The sequence below is a fragment of the Festucalex cinctus genome, chromosome 12 (genome assembly GCF_051991245.1).
Source record: "Festucalex cinctus isolate MCC-2025b chromosome 12, RoL_Fcin_1.0, whole genome shotgun sequence".
NCBI classification, from domain to species: Eukaryota; Metazoa; Chordata; class Actinopteri; order Syngnathiformes; family Syngnathidae; genus Festucalex; species Festucalex cinctus.
In genome coordinates this window covers 14,574,498-14,599,396 of record NC_135422.1, presented here as the reverse complement: position 1 = coordinate 14,599,396, position 24,899 = coordinate 14,574,498, and the positions used below count along the sequence as shown (strand labels likewise).

Genomic DNA, 24,899 nt, shown 5'->3' with positions numbered 1-24,899 from the left:
TTAAAATTGTAATAAAATTTGCAATTTAAAGAAATCAAGAATCAACACAAGTTGCATGTGATATATTTAATTTGCTGCATTAACATCACTGCTGTCCAGTGAAAAAGATGTAAATCTTGAGGAAAACATTAAAAAAAATACATGGGAAAAAATAATTACAAGTAGTGTGGAATAAAATACAAAAAAAAACAAAAAAACACCACCACCACATTCCACAACAGTGGAACCAAAAACGCATATAATTTGGACCTTGCTTTTCATTGGTCAGAAACCAGAAACAATTCAAATACACCCGCCCCTAAAGTGTACACATTTTTATCTCTATACACATTATACTGCAACATGTCATTACCATCAAAACACGTTTAAAGTGAGTGCAACAGGTAGTGTTGGCTTACATTTAAAACAAGTTAGACAGTGTATATCAGAAATTCTCATGATTGTTTGACGAGCATGAACACACAGCTGACAGACAGATTTGTGCTTTGGTATGTACTGTATAGAATAACGCTTCTATAAATTCAAACAACACTGAAAACCTCCTCACAGGGAAGTCGTATAGAATCTTTGGCTCTGGAATTACCGTCTCTTGGGTGAGGGGAGACCATTATAGAAACGTGTTTTATATCCTTTTTATTTTTTATGCAACTCTTTCCAGAGAAACAGCATGGGAACATAATTGCTCTGAATGAAGAAGGTATGATTCCTTCAGGACTTTGCTGTCAACTGAGCATGAGGGCCACACTGGTGAGAAAAGGCTAACAAAATTAAGTTGTACAAATAAAGTGCAAATATTTGGAGAATACGGTCATAATTCATGAGACAAAAGTAAATTAAGTTAAAAAAAAAAAGTCAAGATCTAATTTATGAAAATGTCAATTTTTGCAAGAATGTCAAAACATACTTACTCAAAGTACTTTTATAAGAATGTAGTTGTAACTTTACCCAATTTTTTATTTATTTATTTCAATAGCAATGGAGTCAAAATACGATGATATTTTAAAAGAGTAATTCTACAAGAATAAAAACTAAAATATGAGGAAAAACAATTTTATAAGAATAAAGTTAAATTTGCAATTTTACGAGAACAAATCCAAAATATGTTAATTAAGATCTAGTTTTAGGAGAACATCAACATTTTGAAATCATGTACAAATATTCCGAAAAGTATGACATTTTACGTTTAACTATTTTTCTTGATTAGTGTTAGTTTAGACGAGCAACCTCAAAAACATGCAGGACTCAGGCCCCCTAGGACTGGATGTTGACACGTGGTTTAGAGGAAAATTCTTAATCTTATGTCTATAAATTAAAAATATTAGAAGACCCAAGTCATCGTATTACAAGGGTAATATAGAACAGCACTAATTTGAAGTGCAAATATGTAAAAAAAAAAAAAAAAAAAGAATAAACTAATTCATACAAACAATTGAAATTTCAATTGGTGTAGCTCTAACTGCTTCATAATGTATTTTTTTTTTAATGATAAGCATTATACACATACAACTGTGTAGGCAGCTTATCAAAGTTTAAAAAAAAAAAAAAAAAAAAAAAAAGTTTGCACCACTTTGTGGGGAAGGAGATAACACTGTACATACACAACTGCAATACATTCAATCGATGTCGACACATAAAATATATAATAAAAAAAAATACTGCATATTCACTGTATGTAATACTGACGCTTGGGTAAAAATAAAAAATAAAAATAAAAAAAATAATATATATATTTTTTTTTTTTTTTTTAAATACTAAAAACAATGTGCACATTATGCGCATTTAAAGTTGTAAGATGATGAGAGGAGAGGTGCAGGGTTTGGACCACATACTCTCGCGTGCAGCGTCAAGGTGTCCTCAGCCGGCTGCTTTGCCTTCTCCGCCTTTCTGTGTCGCCGCTGGACCACCTCCAGAGCCTTGAGTAGCTGACCGTTTTCCACGTACAGGTTTCGGATCAGCGTGTCCGCTCTGCTGTTCTTGTGAACCTGGGAAAAGTCGGTAGTTGTCAACAAATACACTTTGGAAGATAATCGTCGAGGGTACCAAGCCAACACACGCATATTACAACTTTGTGTATAAAGTTCTGACCTGGTCTTTGAGCTGGGCCACCTTTTCTCTGAGAAGCAGCTTGACGTTTCGGAGCGATGCCTCAATTTCCTTCATTCGTGCCTCCATGCGCTCCATGCGGGGCTCCTGGCCATCCTGGAGAAGAAAGATCAACTATAATTACTGTATTAATGATTTAATAATTATAAGACTGAAGTGGGAGCATTTCAGTGAAATACAAAACAACCCACAACAGACCAGTACTTGCTAGAGATTTTATTTAATTAAACTAAACAATGTCTGTTGCATTTCTAATAAATAAAATAAAAAATGAGGAGGGAATTGTGCTATTAATAGTTTAAAAAAAATGTTAAGACACAAGAAAATATATACTAAGCTAATCCAGGAAATATGCTTCAAGGAGGTGGAAATTGGGCAGTTGGCATATAATTGAGGGTAAATGCAAATCCATTCCAATTAATTTTGACAACCTCATTAACAACTGTCAATGCAAAAATATGTACCAAACCATTCCAGAAACTATACTTCAAGTTGGAAATTGGAGTACAAGCCGTAGATGAAAAGGTAAATCCAAATCCACCCTTTTCTTTTCCCAATCACTGAAAGTTGGCACCCAAACGATCATCTTGGTAACATTGTCAAAATTAGTAATAGAAACAAGAATATATGTACAAAACCAACCTAGAAACTCCTTCTACGGGTGTAAGTAAAAGTAAGAACACAGCTCAATTGGTAAATTCATATCAATCCTTTATCTAGCCATTGAAAGTCAGTACACTAATGTTAGGTTATTTTCATAACCTTGGTCAATTGAGATAAGGAAAAAAAAAAAAAAAAAAAAAAAAGTACCAGCAGTGTCGGAGGGAAATGTGCAATAAAAAAAATAAAAAATTATGTATATATATATATATATATATATATATATATATATATATATATATATATATATATATATATATATATATATATATATATATATATATATATATATATATATATATATATATAATTAATCATGCTTTATTTCCCTCAAAAAATAAATAAATAAAACACCATACTGATAAATAATAATAAATAAAAACATAACGAGAACACATGGATCTTGTGACTCCAACATACATAACTCAACATTCAAAATTAACTGAGGTGCATGTGTGACATTGTGATAATTTAAGGGTCATTTTTCCTCCTTGGGAAAAAAAGAAAAAAGTGATCCACTCTTAGAAGCGCAGCAGCAACACGAAAAAAAAAAAAGCCCCTGTAGACAAAACGAGTTTAAAAAATAAATAAAATAAAAGCAGCTTGAACAAACATTCAAAAACACCATGTGCAAGTCAAATAATACAGTCATAAAAAGCAAACCAAAACAGGAGGAAAAGAAACCTGAATGGTCATGAATTGTAACTAAACATCTTGAACGCTAGCCAAGTCTCAGACGCTTTGTCTTCACTGATCATGTGACAAACAATCACATTAGCAGGACGCACAGAAAGCGCACACGCGTTTAAAAGGATTATCCTGTCTTTTAAAAACAAGAGTATTTGATTAAAACAATACTAAAAAATCTTCAAGATAATCTCCATTGAAATCCCATTGGGAAACTTGTGGGCCACCTAGCAGCAGTGCATCGACACGTTTGTGTCGTCGAGTCTCCTATGAGGATGCCACAATTAAAAAATAAATAAATAAATAAATACAAAGCGGCCATCTTGAGAGAGAAGACACCGGTGTTAAAGTCCGCCGATCCGCCGGTAGCCTTCTGCGTTGGCGTTAGCTTGCTGCTCAGTCACGACTCCCTGGAGAAAGAAAGGCAAGGTACACTTCACCACAGCTCCAGCCTCGCTAAGCTCTACCAACATTTTTAGTGGCTAGTCTTGGCTAGTGGGACATTCCGTCTTTTTATGCCAACGATGACTACAAAATGTCAGACAGCATTCACATGCTATTTGTAACCTTTGTCATGAGACTTTAGAATTAATAAAATATATAAATCCTATAAGCATACATATACTTTATCTGCAAAATATTTACAGGGCTTCCCTTTTTCTACATTTTGTTAACTGAGTGTTATTCTAAAATTGGAGGGAAAACATTTATTTAAATAAGACTGCATAAATTATTATTTATGGGAATTATTTCCATCAATTTTTCAATAAGGCTGTAAAAAACAGAATGTGGAAAGAATGAAGCTCACTGTAAACCTTTTGCAAGTGCACTATACTCATGAAAAAGTGTTGATGCTCGCTACCTGGACCATAAGAACAATGACAAATGGGTGAGAGATGAAGGTTTGACCACACCAAAAAGGAAAATCCAGTAGGTGTAAAAAGCAAAAAACACCAAACCCCCAGAAAACAAAAACAAACACACAATGAATGTGGAGATGGACCTGTGAAACACAAGAGGAGCGCTGCAAACATGGCAAACCATGAGGAAATATGAAATGATCATTCACAAGGATTTATCTCGACATGGGTATGTTCTTACAACCCTGAATGTGTCAGCGAATGGAAGTTGAGTGACATGACTGGACGCCACCTCAGTGCTGGTGAGAGAAACGGAAATTGTGTCCTACTCTGTTTCGTACATGAAAACATAACATAGCATGACAGCATGAAGGTTGTGTGAAGGTGACTGGGGAAATGCACCCCCCAAAATGGCATGTTTGTATTATTGTACCTGCACGTTGTTGGCGTCAGAACAATGACCGGTCACCGTCCTGTGGGGCGACTTCGGCAGGAGTCCGTTGAAGTGAACTTGGAATGACTACAAAAGGGAACAGAAACATTTAGCAATGAGCTTGCCACGTTTGATTTTTTAAGATGTACAAGGCACCACCCACCGTATAAGATTATAAAGGCTATTTGATGGTTAAAAAAATAGTTTCAATCACTTGACCATTTAGAAAAATGAACAAAAACAGCATTAGCTTAATTATTTGAAACACAAGTTCAATTGTATTGCCAACCTCAAAGAATTGCTTCGTGAGTCGAGCTATTTCGGCCTTGAGCGCCTCATTTTCCTCCTGCAGATGTGCATGTCCTTCCTTAGCAGCAAGGTCCTGACATGAAGACACAAAAGTAGTCCAAAAAGTAGGAGAACATCTTTGAAATTAACGTGTTTCTCTTTTTACAGGTGCAAAACAAAAAGTGTACGAGGGAATTCATTTCATTTCATTTATTTTTATGTTTTGTGACAGAATAAAATGAATTAAAAAAAATCTCATGAATGAAAAAAATACAAAAAGAAAAATAAGGTTTTAGGTAGGAGATAAAGAAAGGATGGATGACGTATTTGAAGTGATCAAGAATAAAAACTGAGGGAATTAGGGAAGGAAGGCCAAAAAGCAGGTTTAAGAAAAGAATGGATGCAAAAAAAAAAACAAAAAAAAACAAAAGTAGGTCTGGGGAAGGAAGGAGTTTAAGGAAGGCAGAAAAGCCAGTTCAAGGGGGAAGAATAGGGAAAGGAAGGTAGAAAAAGCAGGTCTCAAAAGGAAGAAAGATAGGTATGAGGGAAGAAAGGAATTCAGAAAAATCAGGTTTTAGCTAAGGAAGGATGCATGAATAGAAAAAAACACATGACATAATGAGGTACTGAAGGAAGGCAGAAAAGGTTTCAGCGACAGAAAGAAGGAGCAAGTCTGAAGGAAGGAAGCAAGAAATGGTCAGGAAGGAATACCAGTAGATGCAAGGACAAAAAACAAAAAAACAAAAACAAAAACAGGTTTGAGTAGAAAGAAGGCAGGAAAGCAGTCAAAGAATGGATACCCGAATAAAACGCAACTGAGGGAAGGCAGGAAGTGAAATAGTAAAGAAAGGCAGAAGGAAAAGTTGCCTGAAGAAAAGAATCCATGACTAGTAAAATTGTAAAACCCTGCATGAAACATTCATGAAAGAATGCGAGTAGAAGAATGCATTGATACCTTGATGAGCAGCTTTTGTGCATCAACTTCCTGCTTGAGTGAGACGTTCTCCTGCTCCAAGGCTTTGAGCAGCATCGCCTGACTGTTTCTGTGCTGCTGCTGCTGCTTCAGGGACAGGATACCGACCTGCGCGCAGTGACAACATGCTTACATTCATGCCCGTCCACAAGATCAAAGCGTCAAGTTCCGATTTCAAACCTTGTCTTGTTCCTTCAGCTGTGGTGCGTCATCTCTGTAGAGCTTCCTGCTGGGACTTTGGATGCCCGACTTGTGCAAGGCCAGCTCCAAAACATGGTTCTGCAGAAGACAAAAGTTGTGAATACAAACGCACACGGCGGTCTGCAAGAAAACAAGTCGGACCTTATCGGAGGCGTTCTGCAGCTGCTTGTGCAGCACCACAACTTCCTGGCGCAGGGCATCTCGCTCCTGCTGTATGATGCGGAGGTCCGACCGTAGGCGAGTCTTCTGGTGATTCAGGGCCAGAAGGTTGTCATCAGTGTCCTTCACCTGAGAGTTGGAAATGGAGAACAAAATAGGTAGGGTGGATAGGTACATGCTAACAACTGTTGGGTCAAAAATAACCCAAATTGGGTCAAGAATGGACCAACACTTGACCCAAATTTTTGGGTTAATTGAAGAACCCAATTGAATTGTGTCAAAGATGAACCAACCGAACTTTTTGAATTATTTAACCCAAAATGTTGGATCAAATTATATTCAATCAAGCAACCCAATTTATTGGTTGGTTTGTGGGTTATTCATGTGACTCAGCTTTTTTTGGTTAATTTAACTTATTCACTCCCAGCCATTTTGACTGAAGCGACCCCTTTCGCTCCCGTCTATTTTACTGGATTTTGACTGATTTTGCAAGGTCCACAGAATATTCTGTTCTATTGCTATAAAAACATGGAACCTACAAAAAAAAGAAAAGATTACAGTCTCGTCTTTCATCAGGGAAAAAAGTATATCTTTATCCGTTCCATTTTGCAGCAATTAGCATTAGAATATTGCTAAATTTCATCATTCTCGAACCTGTTGAAAATACTGGCAAAAAGAGCTTGTTGCAACATGGCCCTGGCTGATCTCTTATACTTTGCTGCCACCTGCTGGCCATTTTTTGCAATCACTACCATTACTTTAAACGACCTCTTTATGTCAGAAGCTGTATCAAAGACATCTGTATGCTCTAGTATAAAAGAAAAAACACACAAAAAACAAACATGTTTTTGGGAGTAAAGAACAAAGTATTGAAAAACGTATTTATACGTCTGTGGGTTTTTGAAAGAGTTAATAGCCCAATTGGATTTGGCAAAAAAAATAAAAAATGAACTGACCAAATTTTCTGAATTGTTTAACCCAAAATGTTGGGTCAAATTAAATGAATAACCCACGAAGCAACTCAGTTAATATGGGTTGTTTAGTGGGTTATTCATTTGCCCCAACTTTCGGCTAAATTGAATCACACAAAAAGTTCAGTCGGTCCCTTTTTGACCCAATTTTTGGTTATTTTTGATCCAACTGTTTAGAGTGTAAGAAGAAGAAAATCAAGAGTCTTTACCTTCTCCTGGAATTTAGCCAGCTGCTTGCGAAGACCCCGAGTCTCTTTGGCCGCATCCTTTCTCCTTTCAGTCAGTTGGCCGAGATGATTCTCCATCGAGTCCGCCTCCATCAGCTGCGCACAAAAATATACTCTGTTTGCTCTAAAAGGAAACCAACCCGTAGGTCTTCAACCTGATGGCCTTACCTTCTCCTCGAGGCCAGACACCTGCTGGACCAGCTTGGCGTTATTTTCCTCCAGCCTGGCTGTGTCCTTCACAGCTTTGTTCAACTCTGCCTCCAGAGAATGCACGCAAGCTGAGAGCTAACAACGCACGAGGTTGTTAACCACGAGGTTGCGTCCACCACGTCACCATGACGAACCACATGCTCACCTCATTCTTCTCGCTGATGAGCACCTCCTGCTTCTCGTCGTCTTTTATCAGGTCGGCCAGCTGCCTCTTGAGCTCCTCCACATCAGCCAGGCTAAGGGCGTTCTTGTCCGCCAGCATCCTGTTCTCGTTCTGGAGTCGCTGGCTTTGCAAGCGAAGGTCGGACATCTGAAAACCGGTCATTAGTGACAACGTGCCCCAAGGAAAATACAGTACAGTGGATCACTTTTACAAGCGGGTTTCAGATATGTCGTCGCCCAGGTGAAGTGGGGACTGGAGGAGGGAAAAAAATGAGCGATAGGGTACTGTGATGCCCTTCCATGTGGGCAAGGAGAGCCATTAATTCAACCAGACAAACAAATGTCAAACATAAAAATACAAACTCAGAACGGTCAAAAGTACCTACTGTCAACCACAACTTGACAATCAAGATATGGATTCCTGCTTTTTGCCTCACCTCTTTGTTGAAATTTTCTGCTGCCTGTTCAGCGGCAACCTTCTCCTGGTTGAGTTGTTCCAGTTTTTGTCTGGAATATAAATACAAATAGATCATGAGGTATGTGTTAAATTTTGGTCTACAGCAGGGGTTCTCAAACTTTCTTGGTTCACGAAAGGACTCACTATAATCCTTAAACCATTTAAACGTAACTACTATGAGTACTCCTAACAACCATAGTAATTACAAAAAATTGCAATGACTAAGTCTTCTTTAAGGAAAAGAGTCAACAGTTACCAGAACAAAGAATAATTTTAAGCAAATTTCAATAATATACTACTATTAATAATAATTATTATTATTATCCATTATCTGAACATTAAGGCATTTATTGTGGAAAAGACTACTGTATTCCATCAAAAAGTTTTTGTATTTACTTAAAGCTAAGTGGTAATTGGTTTAGTGGATTTGCTCAATTAGTACGACAATGTACCGTTAGTTTTTTGTTTTTTTCAAATTAAAAGTAATAATTTATTGCATAATATTTTGTGGACCTACAGATTATGGATCCTAGGGATCTGGAGACCAGAGTTTGAGAATCACTGATGTAGGACTCAAATCAGCTAAGGCACAAGTCTACAGAGCTCCTTTTACACAGAGACTCTAGTACTGCTGTAGAAACCAACCCAATGTAGTTTCAGTTTCTGTTATTACGTCTCCGTTTAGAAGGGCAGTAGTACTACCATGACAGGTGTGCAGTTTTGGGGCAGTTCGGGTTCTAGTCACAATACTGTCAGGCACATGAGGGAAAGATGGGGATAAACGCAGGCCACAGCACAAATCTGGGGACAAGAGTCCAAGGTTGTCTCCACGTTACCTATTGGCCCATGTGGGTGCATTCTTTGCTTGTAGCTCTGAGATAGCTTGGTGAAGTTTGTTGGTCTGCAACTGAAGATCACCGCAGCTGTCCTTGATAGGCGACACCTCGGAAATTCTGCTCCAGGGGGGACCGGGATCCAAGATGTCCCCTTGCGTTTCAAACTCCATGAACAACTCTGAGAGCTTACGATTCTCCTGTCGAATCCTGCCGATGTCATCTGTGAGAGAAATCCTCTCATCACTCATCCAGCTTTGCAGTCTCCAAACCTTCTTTTTGAGATCAGCGTTTTGGCCCTTCAATATGGCATTCTCGCATATGCAGTCTTCGTAACGAGCCTGAAGCTCTTTCAGCTTGGAGGCCTGGATTTCCAGAACTTTCATGTGCTCCATCAGCAGGAACATTTTGACTTTGAGGCTGTAGTTTTCCTCTAGATACTCGCAGCCCGTTTGGATCTTCTTGCTGTTGTGCTCCAAAAGACTCTGGAGGAGCTCACTCTTCTGCTGGAGCAAGAGGTTTTTCTCCTGAAGGAGAATATGCTCCTCTTTGGTTTGACGGTATGAAGAGTGCAGTTGAAAAATAGAAAAATCCTGGAATTCGCAAACAGGACTAACATTTATATGTTCACCTTTTAAATGATCCCAGTCAGATTCTGAACCACGATCATCTTCGGAATCATCTAGAGATAGTTCACAAGGATCCACAAGGACCAAGGACCCAACCACGGTCTCCGTATTCCACTGATCCTTATGTATGGGGCTTTCAATGGTAGAGGCAGGTACATCTTGAGGTGCACTTTGTTCTTTGTGGTAGTCCAAAGCTTCAGATACCTCAAGTGATAAGTTTTTATCTTGGCATTGACTGTGTGAGAATGACTTTGAGTTTCCATCAGTCTCCGGTAACTCAAGGTCAGTGGTAATCCAAGAGCCTTCTCCGTGACACAGAACACCTTCATGGTTGTCGTTAGGTTCTTCAAAGTTTGAGGTGTTCAGATCATTACAGGTCTCACTTGCCTCCATCTTCAATTGTGATACATTTTTGTAAGACTCATTCATTGAGTTGCTCTCCATTTTCAGATCTTTCTCACTGAAAGAATTTTCAGGACTTGATGTCTGAGCAGTTTCCTCGTTCTTAGATGTGCCCAAAAACAGATCCTGGGTTTGTCTTTCCTTCAATTTCTCCTCCAGAATAGCCACCTGTCCCTGAAGCTCCTTTCTGTCCATCTCAAAGTCATCCACCGCCTGCTTGAGGAGCCTCTCCATATCCTCGATCCTCAGCTTCAAATCATCACGCTCTGTGAGGAGCAAGATCCTGTCCGCGGTCTGCCTATGGGATACTGAAAGAATCTCTCCGTATTGTGCCTCCAGCTGCGTGTAGCTGCTGTGGAGTTCCTCCCTCTCCTGTCGGAAATCTTCTACCGTTTGGCTGAGCAGGAGTTCAGCATCCTCGGCTTTCTTGTCAGACCGAGCAAGAAGCTCCTCCTTGGCCTGCAGACTCTCCTGGAGTCGGTTGTGCAGATCATTCAGCTGGTGACTCAGCTCCATTTCTTTGGTCTGGGCAGCTATTGTGCTGCTCTCTACTTGGTGTTGCAACTGCTGGGTCTTTTTTACCATCGCTTGCATGACTTCTCCATGGACCTTCTCCAGTTCAAGCCGTTCTTCAACACATTCCTGATTAAGTCTCTCGGTTTCTTCTTCCATCGTTTTCTGCCATTCTTCAGCACTTTGAAGCGCTTTCTGCAACTGCGCCTCTGAGAGGAGCTTCTGCTCGGCGTGGCTCTCCGAGAGCTGCCTCAGCTCACTCTGATAATGCTGTTCCAGTTTCAAAATGTCCGCCTGAAAGCGCACAGCCGCGGATTCTTGATCACCCGAGAAGCGATCTTCGACTTGCTTGATTTTCTCGGAGAAGCTCACCTCTGTCTGCTGCCTGTACATGGTTATGTAGTCGTCGTTACAGCAGAGGACACTTTTTACTAGGGGTGTAACATGGATTTGCAGTCATATTTTTCTGTATGGTACAAAGGTGAGTTCGCATAAAAAACATTTTAAGTTAAGGACAGGAAGTGGAACTGCATTCTGTTCTAGCCACATTTACTGCATAAACTAACAATGCAGTTCAGCCTCTGTAAAACGGATACGTTTTTAAGAGTCTATATTGTTAATTTCCGAAAAGAATATTACAAACTCTTGATGTGCCACATTAGTAATTAGATTTGTTGGTAAAATCTCTTTTGTTCACATTTTACTGTTTTGTTTTTTGAATTGTTCATAATGTTCATAGTTTAACATTTAATTTCAAACTTAATAAAATCTGCTCCTTTTTACATGTTTAAAATTTTGTACCAAACTATGGATTTGCTGTCCTGTTACACCCCCAGTTTCAGATTGTATTTGTAATAGTACAACAAACTCAGCGTTTTCACACTTGCTTTCAGTCATATGTTGAGCTCCTGTAAATGTTTCTCACAGCGCTTGCCATTCCAAAAAATTATATTGGTAAATAAGGTGGTACAAAATATCAATGTATCACATCGCCCATGGGACAGTAACATCAATTTGTGCAATAGGCTAGCTCTGTTTTAGTTCACAAGCAACTCAGTGTATGGCAACATATTCTTACACCGCTGTGCAAACAAGTTCATTGCATGCCGTTCACAAACTCAAAACATACTCTGGAATGTCGTAAATAAAGTGCTCCACATTATGATTTGTATGATTTTCCTCACCTCTCCTTAGCGATGTCATCTCGTAGCTTATCCAGCATTCCACTGAGAGTGTTCATCTCCTCGGCGTGTTTAACTCTGATCTCTCGCAGGGCTTCTTGATGGGTCTCTTCCTGCAGGTCCGCCAGGTCTTCCAGTTTCTTCTCCAGCTCCTCCGTCTCGGCCTGGTGCTTCTCCCGTTCCTCGTCCAGACTCTCCTGGAGCATGCCCTCATAGTCCTCCACCAGCTGCAGCCTCTCCTGCTCCCACTCCAGCTTGAGCTTGGCCTCCCGCTGCTCGTGCTGTTCTTGAAGGCGCAGTCCCTTGATCTCACTCTGCTCCCGGAGCCGGGTCTCCTTTTCCTCCTGCTCCTTGATTAGCTTCAGCATGGCCTCCTCCAACAGCGCCTGCAGGGACTCGTTGTTCTGCTCATCCAGCAGAGCTTGTTGCTCCTGCCACTCGTCAGTCAGCTTTTTCACAGTCCGACCGTGTTCCTCCTCCAAGCTGGCTCTCGCCTCCTCGACTCTGGCTGTCAGCTCTTCCTCATGGCGTTGCTTCAGCAGTTCCTTCTCCCTTTCCAAACAATCTGCCCACCTCTTCTCCAACTCGTCCTGCTGTTCCAGGTGTTTCTTCTCACAGTCCTGCACTTTGTTTTCCAACAGTTCTGCAGTCTCCTTTTCCAGAGTCTTTATCACACTGGCATGTTGGTTTCGTATCTCCTCCATCTCAGCAAGAAGGTCCAGCTTTTGCTTCTGCAGGTTCCTCAGCTGCTCCTGCTGTTCTGCAGCGACGCTCTCCGCCTCAAGGAGCTGCCCTCGAAAGGTGCTCGCCTCCGCCCGTGTCTCCTCCTCCAGGCGGGTGCGCTCCCGCTGTGCCTGCTCAAGCTGGCTCTGGAGCTCCTGCTCCCGTGAGCGAACACTGGCCAGCTCCTCCCTCGAAGCCTTGACCTCCTGCAGGTGTTGGAGGGCCAGTGCGGTCTTCTGGTCCTCGTGTTGCTCAACCACAGCGTTGAATTCATTAATCTGCAGCAAAGAAAACATTTGAGTCTCAGTTTCAGATTTCCTCATTCTGCACATTCAGGTGAGAGAGCCTTTACCACCTGGGGGGCAATATAATACAGAAAAAAACTTGATAATACAACATTAAACAATTAAGATGACATACTTTGGTATCCAGCTGGTTCCGCAAGTCATCCATTTGGCGCAAATGCTGCTCCTTTTGCTGCTCCAGCATCATCTCCGCTTCCAGGCTCATACTGATGAAAGGATGGACTTCGTCCGAGCCGAGGCCCTGGTCCGACTCCACGCCGGGGCTGTTGCTCTCCAGCTCCTCTGAAAGAGGCTGGAGGCAGGGCTGCTGAGGTCGGCCCAAGCTGTGAAAGTCCTGCAGCTCGGACTGCAGCTCATCCACGCGATCCTGCAATTCCTGTTTAAATAATCAAAAGGTACACCGTTAAAAATTTACCACAACAGCTTTGACCATCTGAAACGGTAAGTAAACAACTGGGTTTGTGATGACAAGGAAACGCGATATTTTGTATAAAATAAACTGTTGTGCACAGCACTCAAACACTGCATGTTTGCCTTGCAATTTCTCTCCTTTTCATGAAGCAGCTCATTGCCTCAATTTTTCTTGAACAGCCTGTTCAATGTCATTGTAAACAGTTGAACGTTTTTGATCTCTCAGTATCTGGCCCCCAAGGGATCCATTAATACTGTCAATCATCCGACGTAAATCCACATAATTCACCTGATTTGGATGTAAACACCCTCACCGTGAGAGTTAAGGCCAATCAAAAACAGTTGCAGTGATGTTTAGAGCCAAAAGAATATTTGTAGATGGCCCAATATTTATGGACCTGACTTGTATGTTGCAAACACAATATTACCCTGCACTGTGCTTCGTAGCTCAGTCGCAGCTGCTTCATGCGCTCCTCCTGCAGGAAGAAGTCAGCGTTGCTGGGGTCCAGGTCACCAAACTAAATGTCACGCAGACACAAATGTAGTTGAATTGCTTTAATTAAGGCAAGAATCAAAAGTGTCTCCTTTCAAATCTTACCTTTTCTTTCATCATGATGTCCAAACTGGCCTGCAGTTTTGTGACTTGGCTTTGGGCCTTTGACAGTTTTTCACTGCAATCGAGCAAATCCATCTCTAGACGTCTGTTTTCCTTTGACGACCAGGGCACAACGTTTTACTGAACCTGAATCTGTAGGAAATACAGCAAATTCGAACCTACCTTGATCGAGATGGAGAGGTGGTCCCTGAGGAAGGACTCGTCCTCCTTGATCTTTTCCACCTCCGCCTCCAGTTCCTCGCGCTGCTGCGCCGCCTGCTGGCAGATCAGGTCCATCTCCTTCATCAGCTCAGACCGCACTGCCGCCAGCTTCTCTTGGTGCTCCTCTTCTAGCTTCCTGAGTAACAGGCACATGCAATACATTTATTGTAGTTATTAATATACATTAATACCAGGGTGGTTTGCGTAAAAAACATTGTTCACTAACAAAGCTAAAAAAAATGTCTTGGGGAAAACCTTTTTACCTGAGGTTAAGATTATTTGCACACTCGATTGACAAGTGATGCTCGTCCACCTCGGTGGCCAGCTGGGTTTTAAGCCTTTCCACCTTTTCCAGGTCTGATCGGATTTTCTCTTTCTCCCTCATCTCGCCGTCGACGCGCGCTCTGGAAAAGGAAGAAGAAGAAAAAAAAAAAAAAAAAAAAAAGACACTAAATCATCCAGTCATAATTGAATGGAAATTACTTTACTCCGGTTCTGCTCAGACTAACAGGAGATGTCTGATTTCCGCTTTGAAGCTGGCCAGTGCCGCCTGGTGGATGCCATTCTTGGTGGCCAGGATTTCATTTTCGAGCGCGACGGTCAGATCACACAGACTCAGCTTGCCGTCAAGGCTGAAATTTAAAGCCTGCAACACAAGAAAGTACCTTTTTGACAACCATATAACCATGATTTTCTTGCAAATAAAATAAATACAAACAAGACATTTTTTACTAATCAATGCAAAGGATACAGTAATAGTAATAATTAGGGCCCGACCGATTGATCAGCCAGCTGATTACGTCACCCGATATTAGGCCTTTATAAAATAACAATTGGCTGACATTTTGGAAATTAAACGCCGATATAAGCTTACTTTCTCATGAAACAGTAAACACTGCTCTGATATGGACGGGAAGCAAAGGACATGCATACAGAACTGTGTGAAACGCATCCTCCTCGATCCTCTTATATGCTGATTAAGATGCAATTTCTGTAAATATGTTAAGAAGATCAATATTCATGCTCAGAGTTAAATTTGGGTCTCTCTCTTCATGTTCATCATATATTTCAAATGCAACTATCAGAGTTGAAATGCAAAAAAGGTCTATGGTTCCATTTTGAAGTCATCACTTTATTGCAAAGAAAATAATGGAGTCAAATAAATGTGATTTATTGTCAAAAAGGCATATGTATATATCATAGTTTTCCAGTAACTTCACTCATTACGTTGCTGTACTACATATATTTATAACTTGAATTTAAAGCTAAATTTGTACGTTTTTGCTTATTTTTTGCCTGTTTCATATCTTTCCTTTCGTAAGCATTAAGATATATTAATCATATATTAACATAATCGTCTCATTAATCGTTTATCAGAATTGGCATCAGCCTAAAAAAAAAACACTGCATATATCGGTCAGGCCACAGAACAACTCGGGAAATGTCTCATTAGCATGCGTCACCTGCAGGATCTCAATGCTATTTTCTATGCCTTCCTCCATCCAGGCATCAATGATTGACTCGACTGCAGTGAAGCCTGTGCCATCGTCCAGGGTAGAGAACAGACACATGCCAATGCTGCTCATCAGGGTGGAGGGGTTGGCAATCCGACGGCCCAGCTCATCAAAGGGCTGACAGAATAAATTATAACGTCAATAGTTGTGAAAGACTACAGTACCTTCAGGAACTATTCTTGAAACAAAAACTATGTGAAGTTGATTACCTAAACAAGAGCTAAAAGTTAATCTTTTTGAGTTTCTGGACGTTTAGTACAGTGCTGTAAACCTTGTCCCAGAAGTTCTGAGACAAGGTCAGCCTACCTGAGTGGAGTGTTGTCTTTTCAGCTGCCTGTAAGGAGTGGAGGCCGACGGGGTGGCAGGCTTGTTGTACTTTAAAACCATGGAAACAAACTCTTGAACATTGATCCATCCGTCCCCATTCAAGCCATGGAGCGCATCAGCACTTATCTGACAGAGGAAATGCATTGATTTTTAAGGCCATATATCTTCTAGCCCTAACCCAGCTGGCTTCGCTCAAGTGCTTTCCTTGCCCACCTCCAAGCCTAAATAATCGCACAGGGCGAGCAGTTCCGTGTGTCCGGCGCATCCGTGCCATGATATGGCCAACTCTTCGCAGGCTTCCTGCAGCCTCTCCTTCAGGGGAGCAGAGACACATCCTCGAGGTGTACTCGGCTCGTCTGGGTTCCACAGATGCATCTGGCCTAAAAGATACAAGGATGAGTTTGTGACCAATGTCTAAATAAGGGAAATCTGGCAGGAAACTAGAGCAAACCTTCTGCTTCATACTCTTCTGTGCTCGTTTCATCTGCATGCCAGCGCTGGTGGAGAGAAACACAAAAATAATGCATATGACTCAAACATAACCACCATTTAACAAACTACTACTGTATAGACTTTTCCAGATAACATCATCCATCACTGTGATGATCTTGTGCCAGAACAAATATTCTGAATGTCATACATAAACACTTATTAAATGCTTTACTTCAATGTATGTACATGTAGTTAAGTTTATTGATCAAACACTACCTGCGCTACCTTTAACGTAACCATCCGCTGTAAGCTAAAGGATCATCTGCGGTCAAAATTAATAGTGTGATTAATCTGTGTTAATACATGAGTAATACGTTGGGGGTTAATTAATTCGTTAACTGTAAGTTTCACAGTCCTAGTAAATAATTAAATTAGTAGTCATGTTTCTTAATCAGGATTTCAATATCAATCAAAATGATGATTATTTTCTCCTAATCGCCAAGCCCTTTTAAAAAACAAATATTTAAAAAAAAAAAAGTGTCTCGAAAAAGCTACGTGCTACTCAAAGTAGCCAATTATTCTTAAAATATTATAATATACTATAAATGTTGTGGCCATTCAAGATAGCAAGAATTTCAACTCCATTTAAAAGTCACATTGCCTATAAAAGATGGCATTTTTTCAACCTAGATTTCTGTATGAGGGGGCATATGGTATTTAAAAAAAAATAAAAAATCCAACTGGTAGACCATTTAAAAAAAAAAAAAAAAGTTTCTCATGAGTGAGAAAAGGATCCAGCTGAGAAACTGATCACATAGAGCAATAAATAAAGCTGCTGGCGAATCTGTCTGTGCAGCAGCTGCTTCTTTTGCTACAAGCGTGAGTTTTAAATGAGTTTAAGGTTGAATGGCAGCTGGAGGCGGAGGCTTTGATTTGGTTGCTTTGGCCTGGGGGTAACCCTATTGTTTCGGAAGCAAAGAGTGAGGGAATGAAGAACAGATGGGGAATCTGCAAGTGGCCTTTTGATACATGGTGTGGAGAAATCCAGAAGGAGGAGGAGGAGGAAGAGGAGGGGTGGGTTGAGTCTTTGTTTCCTGGTACCCTCCTCCGTCCAGACCAGTTAAATGTCCAAGCCTGACCCATCATCGCTGGTCACTGCAGCATTGTTGTCACGTGAATTTGTCAAAACTAGAAAAAGGACACACTTCTATTCATTATCACTACATTGACGCTTGTCTTCAGAAATCTGCACAATACACAGAATATCAACACACTCGATGCAGGCTGGTGCAGCCATCATGATGACCAGCTGACACTTCTTTGTCAACATCCGAGTTTCTCAAGAACACAGTGACTTCCTCATCTGGCTAGAATACATGGTTCAAAATTTCTGCAGATACGTTTTTGAAGGAACCCCAGAAATGGCCAAAATTCAAAAACCATAAAGTAGTCTGTTCACACCAAAAATACCAGGCTTGCTGAAACTACTGAATGGTACACACAATGTCAAAACCTCAAATTCTTCACACAAATTAAATCTATCTCGTACACATGATTCAAATTTGGTATCATTCAGACAAAATCTCTCGTAGGAAGTCTGTAAATGACTCCTAAAATTGGCCAAAAAAAAACAAAACTATAATGGCGACACAGAACCAAAACGACAGAAACCAACCAAATCAATAAAATCTACCAAAATCTTGTCACTGAATTGAAAACCACAACTCACACTGGATTAAATCTGATGTTCATTTACTTCAAGTGAAGTCAAACCCTTCCCTCCATCAACACCAAAATGATGCCTCATTTTCTCTATGGGCCAATGTGACGACAAGGTCTCTGTAAACGTTAGGAGCTTAGGCCTGCCTAAGCATCTGTCGAGAGACGTGTATGCCAGCAATGAGAGCAGGATTATCCGGCAAGAAGATCAACAAGATCAGCATTATGGGACCGACAGAGAGAACATCCAGGGACCCGTAAAGCCAGCAGAATCACTTGCAGTCAAGTCTTAGACTAGTTACAGAAAAATTCAAAGGGGCCCGTCACAGAAGAACATTAATAACATCCTGCATAAGCACGACTCATTCACAGCCTGATCTGATGAGATGCGACAGTTACAAGTTACAACAAGCATCACAACTTTAATTGGATTTTGAATGTTAATCTCAAATACGGTAAATCTGAATCTACAAATCTGGATCAGACCTGGATCAAATTTTGTTTGGAATTACAGCTCCAAATTATAATATGGATACAACTCCCAAATCTATTCTGGATCTAAGGGAATAGTATAATAACACCCCCCATCAACACACACAAAAATTACAGCTTAAACTGATTACATTTGACAATGATGTAGTGTACTGGATAAAACATGTACATTTTATCAAATGTACAATCTGGCCAGGATCCAGATAAAAATTGGTTGACATGACAGTTCCTTAATTTCATTGGGAACCACCTGAACAGTCACTTCAATTTAAATGCAATTCCACATAAACAGAATAAAGTTAAAAGTCAATTGCATTAGATTTGAAATGGCTGTCAAATGAAAACAGACAGATTTGAATTGGTTTGACATTTTTGGTTTTACATCCTTGTCACCTATTTTTTGGGTCAAGTTTATTATTTGGTTCCATGTTAAACATAATTTACTGCTAAATCAATAAATCTAGAAAAATTATTTGGCTTTGGCATATTGGCTCCAAAATGTCATCTCGATCCAGGGAAAGAATTTGTAACAGGCTCCTAAATACGCATAACAAAAGTACAACCTGACCAGATGACATTTGAAATTCTGCCAAATGTGCATTCTGAATCAGATCCCAATTGAACTTGGTTGGACACTATACCAACTAACCTTCTTCTGGATCCAAAAGGAAGAACTCGAAATTAACCAAAACTATAATACAGCTTGATGTGATGAGATTTGAAAAAGCCGAAAATCTGGATCTGATCCAGATTCAGGTTGTTTTGGTCCAACCTGGATCTGATAGTCAGTGTTTAACCATTAAACATTTTTTGTTAAAATGTGGACTTTCTAAAATTGGTATTAAAATAATATTAGACAAGATTCACTTCATGATGTAAACACTCGTAGCCGCATCATGAAAGATTATTGGAACACCTGCTGCGATGCTACGCAAACATTGTGGCTTTGTGACGATTGTTTGTGGCTAACCACACACACTTGCTACTTTACTTACAGGCTAACCAGACACTTACTGCTTTATTTACAGACAGTTGATGTAATGACAAGGCTGTGTGAAACCTTCCTACCGCATTTTAGGCCAAGCTGATTAGCCCAGAATAACGCCTCACCAGACAGATATGGTCCATATGAGGACGGCGGGTGATAAGAATGGCATCCGTGGTTGTGAGCGTGTTGCTTTTTACCTCACGCTTCCTTGGAATAGCAGAGTCATAGTTGTCCTTGGTGTCCTCGCCGCCTGCAGTGTTTTCGTCGTGGTTGTGTGCGTCTTCGCCAAAATCTGATATGGTGCCGACCAATTCCGGCTTGGAGCGGCGGCCGTAACGTTTGCTGCCCTTCACAAACTTTGGTTGGATATCGGGAGACTCTGATGACAAAAAATAAGAACTGACGAATAGTTTTGACCACAGGAACTTTACACAATTGGGAACTTTTGGAGGATAGTCTGCTGGAACTATTGACTAAATTTAGAACCAATATAGTGCACTTGAAAGGTTATGGAACTTTTATTTGGCTTTATTATTTTATTCTAATGTGCTTTTATTCCATTTCTGTTAGGACATTTGGGAGGTCAATAAATATTTGGAGGACTGTTAAGTGTATTTAAGGGGCATGGTCCTTTTAGTTCCAGGATCAACAAGTGCCAAGAACTCAAGTGGAAACAGTAGTAGAATATATATTACCTGGTCTGGACGGGACTTCCTCTTGCGTTTGGGGATCCTCGATGCTGGATGACAACACAAGAATCAGTGCATCCCTGAACTGGTCAAAGTCAACCTGCGGTGAGATGTCAGCGATAAGAAGCAGATCTATTTAAACAATTCGACATTCAGAAAATTCTTCAGAAGGGTGGCCGTCTGCAGTGGGGGAGCGAGGCCACGCTTGAACAAATCGACAGCTGCCAAATGCGAATATGGTGATTTTCTTTGTGCCGTCCCGGCTGGCGTCTGCCGCTTTTGGCTTCATTGTTGGATGTCATGAGTGGGCAATCGGGTCACTCACCTCTAACTCCACCACATAACCAAGAACACTACCCCCACCTCGGTTATTCAGCCTGCACACGCTGCTAGACAATAACCAAGACGTCTGAGCACATGCTTGCATGAAAACTAAATTTCAGAGCGCTTTCGCTCTTAGCACCTCTCGGTCTTCCTCTTGGTGAGCTTTGTTTGAACAGTAACTGGTTCAGACTGCTTACTTAGCAGCCGGTTTACCATCTATGCCAGTAGTTGACTACTCTATATTATTCTTAATGTTTAATAGGGGTTTATGCAACTTTCAACAATTTATTGGGGTTGTTTGCACCATCAATTGACATTCTAGTTAAGATTTTCCCAATTTCCATTTGTTTTTCTAACACACACATACAATAATCATAAAATTTGGAGGTATGAGCACAAAACAAACAAGAATTCATACTTCCATTCACATTTCACACACAGGTCTATGTATAATGCATACAGTGACAAAAGTATTAGACCACCTTGTTTTCTTTAATTTCTTGTTTTACAACTAAAAGTTGTATCATGTCAGACAGTAAAGATGGTATGCCTAAATGTAAAGTTTTTGGTAGTATAATGCCATAGCTATTATTGCTGTATGAACTTAAGTGATTTGGGTTATCCTCAAGAAAACCATGCAAAATGGCGAGACATCAGCCCTTATGAGCCATTCTTCTTGTCACTATATTTGTTCAAAGAAACGTTCGTGACAGTCGGGTCTTCGCTGAACCTTTTGATGTTTGCATTCATTTGACCAATTTCACGCTCTTAAGTATCCCTGTGTATTGAAGATAGATTCTTTGGTTGTCGTGACAACAGACACCGTAAGGAAAGCTGATGGGGGTCCATTTTATCTGAAGAGGTTTAACACAGCTATTTGATGTATTCCCAAAAAAAAAAAAAAAAAAAAAAAAAAAAAGTGAGGACATTGAAGCCCTTCTATCCAAATGATCTGACATGTAATACACAATCTGTAGGGCTGGGCAATTAATCAATTCTATAGACTACTTGGAGTTTATTTGTCATGGTGACTTTTTTCCCCCCGACCAATATTTTCTTTAGCGGCCTCCATAGTTCAAAGCATGTCCCCACTGATCTACACTACTTACCCTAACAATATGGCTTTTATAGAATTGGGTTCTTTATGAGTAACATATCTAGATATGTATCAAATCCGAGTCAGATAATCCATACCCTAACAAGCAGTATAAAATGGATGGATGGATTATTTCTGTAAAAGGGGCTGAATAATTTTGAAATATTATCTAAATACAATTTTTTCCATCTCAACATTGCGACTGATTTAACATTCAATTATTTTTTTTCCAAAGTCCTCGTCCTATGTATTTTTTTTAAACAGAAACAAGCAACAAATGAATATGTATTTATTGTATTAAAATAACCATTTAGATTTATTAAACATAAACGTTTGCTACAATAAAGGCAAATGAACCCTGAATCAATACGAAAGATTTATCCACAGTGCCTCAGAATGGTGAACTTACTAAACACTTTGAGTTGCTAAGATAACTTCACAAAATTCTGCCAAACAAGTGTAGTGTAAACAAAAGGCAGTAAAACCTAAATCCAATTGCAAGAATGTAAATAAATCTTGGGCTCATCATTTCAGCTTCTCATGTTTCATCAAACAATGATATGTAAACATGTGGGCGGCACATACCTGGTAGATATTAGACACTTTATAAATAAATAAAATAGACATATATAAAATAAACTAAAGCCTACTGAAATAAAGCAGAGGTTTATTTCATTTTTTTTTCAAAATGAATAGCAGCTTTTGTGATGTGGAGAAAAAAAAAATGTTCAAAGCTTTTTTGCTATCAGGTAAAATGCAGCAAAATCCAAAAGTCATTTACTTTTTCTATAACGGAAAGGGAGAAAATAAAAACAACTACATTAAAATCATAAATTGCTTAAAATAAATAAATAAATAAATAAAAAAAAAAAAAAGAAAAAGCTCAGATTTAAAAGCTACATTGCATACATCATATGACTAAAGCTAACATCGCTGTTACCTGATAGGAGACAAATAATTCCGCCACGTACCCTTTCAGTGACACGGTCCCGACCCTGCAGCAGCGCGTCCAGGAGGGCCGGGGCGACGTCCTCCAAGTGCAGCGACAGGCACAGCTCGGCCAGCTCCTCCGGGCACAGTGAGCCGCAACCGCTGGTGTCAAAGCCATCAAAAACTTCTCTCAGGCGCTCTTCGTACTGGTCCTGCTCCAGGACGTCATCCATCCCACAGGACAGCAGCCTGCCCTGCCAACAGAGAGTCGAGGAAAATTAATGCTCATTTTGTGGCGTAGTTGGTGGTAAGTGACAAGTGTAAATATCTCAATTGTAGAGTCAGACTATCACTATGCAATTTTGGTGGGAAAATACTCACTAAACAGGGTGGAAACATCGATCTTTGCTCCAGAGTGCTGCATATACACAATGATTCAGCCTCGTTGCGCACACTTTGGCTAATCCAATTAAAACTGATTAGCCACTCTGGCTAATTGAGAGATGTGGCCAAAATCTGACACTGACAATGACTCAGAACTAGTAGGCTGGCCGATTAATTAATTTTAGAGAGTTATTTGTTGGGTGGTTTTTTTTTTTCAGGAAGACTTTTTTTTTTTTGTGTGGCTTCCATAGGTCAAAGCATGTTCTTTCTGATATGGTCCGTTTACAGTAACAGGGGTGTGTACAGATATGAGTTTATAAAGGCAGAGTCAGTGGTGAAAATCTAGCAGTAACAAGTCAGTGTTTGGTAACAAGTAACAGGTATTATTTTAAGTGTGCCCAAATCCTCTGATTTGAATTATTATAGTCTGCAGTCAGCCCTGCGATTGGCTGGCAACCAGTCCAGGGTGTCCCCCGCGTACTGCCCAGAGCCAGCTGAGATGGGCGCCAGCACCCCCCGCGACCCTTGTGAAGAGTAAGCGGTCAGGAAAATGGTTGGATGGATGGATAGTCTGCAGTCATTCATGAAAAAAAGACTGATAACTTTTGTGTTTGTGTCTCCTTTATGGTAAAAAAAAAAAAAAAACGTAAGAAAATTATGACAATACATGCACAGCTGCTCGATTATTGAAAAAATATTAATCATGATTAATTTGATAATTAATTTGATAATAAATCACGATTAATGAAACAATTTTATATTTTTGGGTATAAAATAACATTTTTAAACCAGTAAATACCACTAAATTAATTTATAATAATACTAATACTAATAATAATAATAATAATGATAATAATAATAACTAATAATAATAATAATTTTTATTTTTTTATTTTTTTTGTTTCAAATAAAATTCTTTGAAACACTAATTATTAAAGTTCTTTTTGGACCAAACTAAATTTATAAAATTAATTTTTATAATAAAAAAAAATGTATAAATTCAAGTATGGATTCCTTGCATGAACAAATATTGTGCATTGCAGTTGCATTGCTTTACACTTATAAATTGCCATAGAACTGTTGTAACATTTAAATAATTTCAATTAATAATCTTTTTTTACGATTATAGCAATTTTGTAATCGTGGAGTGTAATAATTGAAATTGTAATTGAATTTCAATTAATTGCACAGCATCAAGACAATTCCTGCCGGTCCATTTTTCCAGCTGCTCACCATCAAGCACACTCAACCAGGTGCCCTCGCAACACACACGGAGGGGGTACGCATTCATTGCACAATGGGGGTCGTCCACAAAGCCCACATCAGTATTCTACACGTGCACCATTATTGAGTAGCTCTCAAGATGCTAGATAATCACAGATGATGGCCAATTGGATGCAAGAAGAGACAGCATCTTTTGTACGTTTTAGACTGACAGCTGGTGCGGGTCAAAAGTAACCCAAGTAAAGCCACCTAATTGATTACAATTTACAAGCCCAAAATAACATGAAAATACTGTTAACAATGCACTTAAAATGGAGAATTAATGTCAACAGACAGACTTAACTATTGTACTCAAATCACACATACAGTACATTGTACATTTACTTGCGAAACTAAATTTTTGTCTTTAAAATGTAGGCCCTTAAAGGCCACCATAATTCATGGTTGAGAAACATACGGAAATAAATTTTTCAATTTAAACAGAGACTGTAATTGAATCGAATTCACCATTATTTGAACATTGCATTTTTCATAAGCAACTTCAATCAGTAATAATTACTCTAAATGTCACATAA

The 24,899-nt window shown here is 39.6% G+C and overlaps 1 protein-coding gene across 2 annotated transcripts; it reads right to left on the bottom strand.

Annotated features, from left to right (window-relative positions):
* Positions 1–70: 70 nt before the first annotated feature.
* nin (ninein (GSK3B interacting protein)) lies at positions 71–23,161 on the bottom strand. Of its 2 annotated transcripts, XM_077539330.1 has the most exons (27): positions 23,098–23,161; positions 22,758–22,970; positions 20,373–20,466; positions 19,875–20,056; positions 16,498–16,543; positions 16,260–16,426; positions 16,026–16,172; positions 15,669–15,836; positions 14,715–14,851; positions 14,469–14,609; positions 14,167–14,341; positions 13,987–14,097; positions 13,817–13,906; positions 13,093–13,353; positions 11,953–12,950; positions 9,228–11,153; positions 8,372–8,441; positions 7,918–8,082; positions 7,731–7,847; positions 7,545–7,658; positions 6,347–6,493; positions 6,185–6,283; positions 5,987–6,112; positions 5,033–5,125; positions 4,744–4,830; positions 2,086–2,199; positions 71–1,982 (listed from the first exon to the last, which is right to left on the bottom strand). In XM_077539330.1, exons 1-27 carry the CDS (start codon positions 23,113–23,115, stop codon positions 1,770–1,772), a joined length of 6,219 nt encoding a protein of 2,072 aa, XP_077395456.1. In that variant the 5' UTR covers positions 23,116–23,161; the 3' UTR covers positions 71–1,769. The 2 variants fall into 2 exon arrangements, with proteins under 2 accessions (XP_077395456.1, XP_077395457.1); XM_077539331.1 differs by lacking the exon at positions 9,228–11,153.
* Between the last annotated feature and the right edge of the window lie 1,738 nt (positions 23,162–24,899).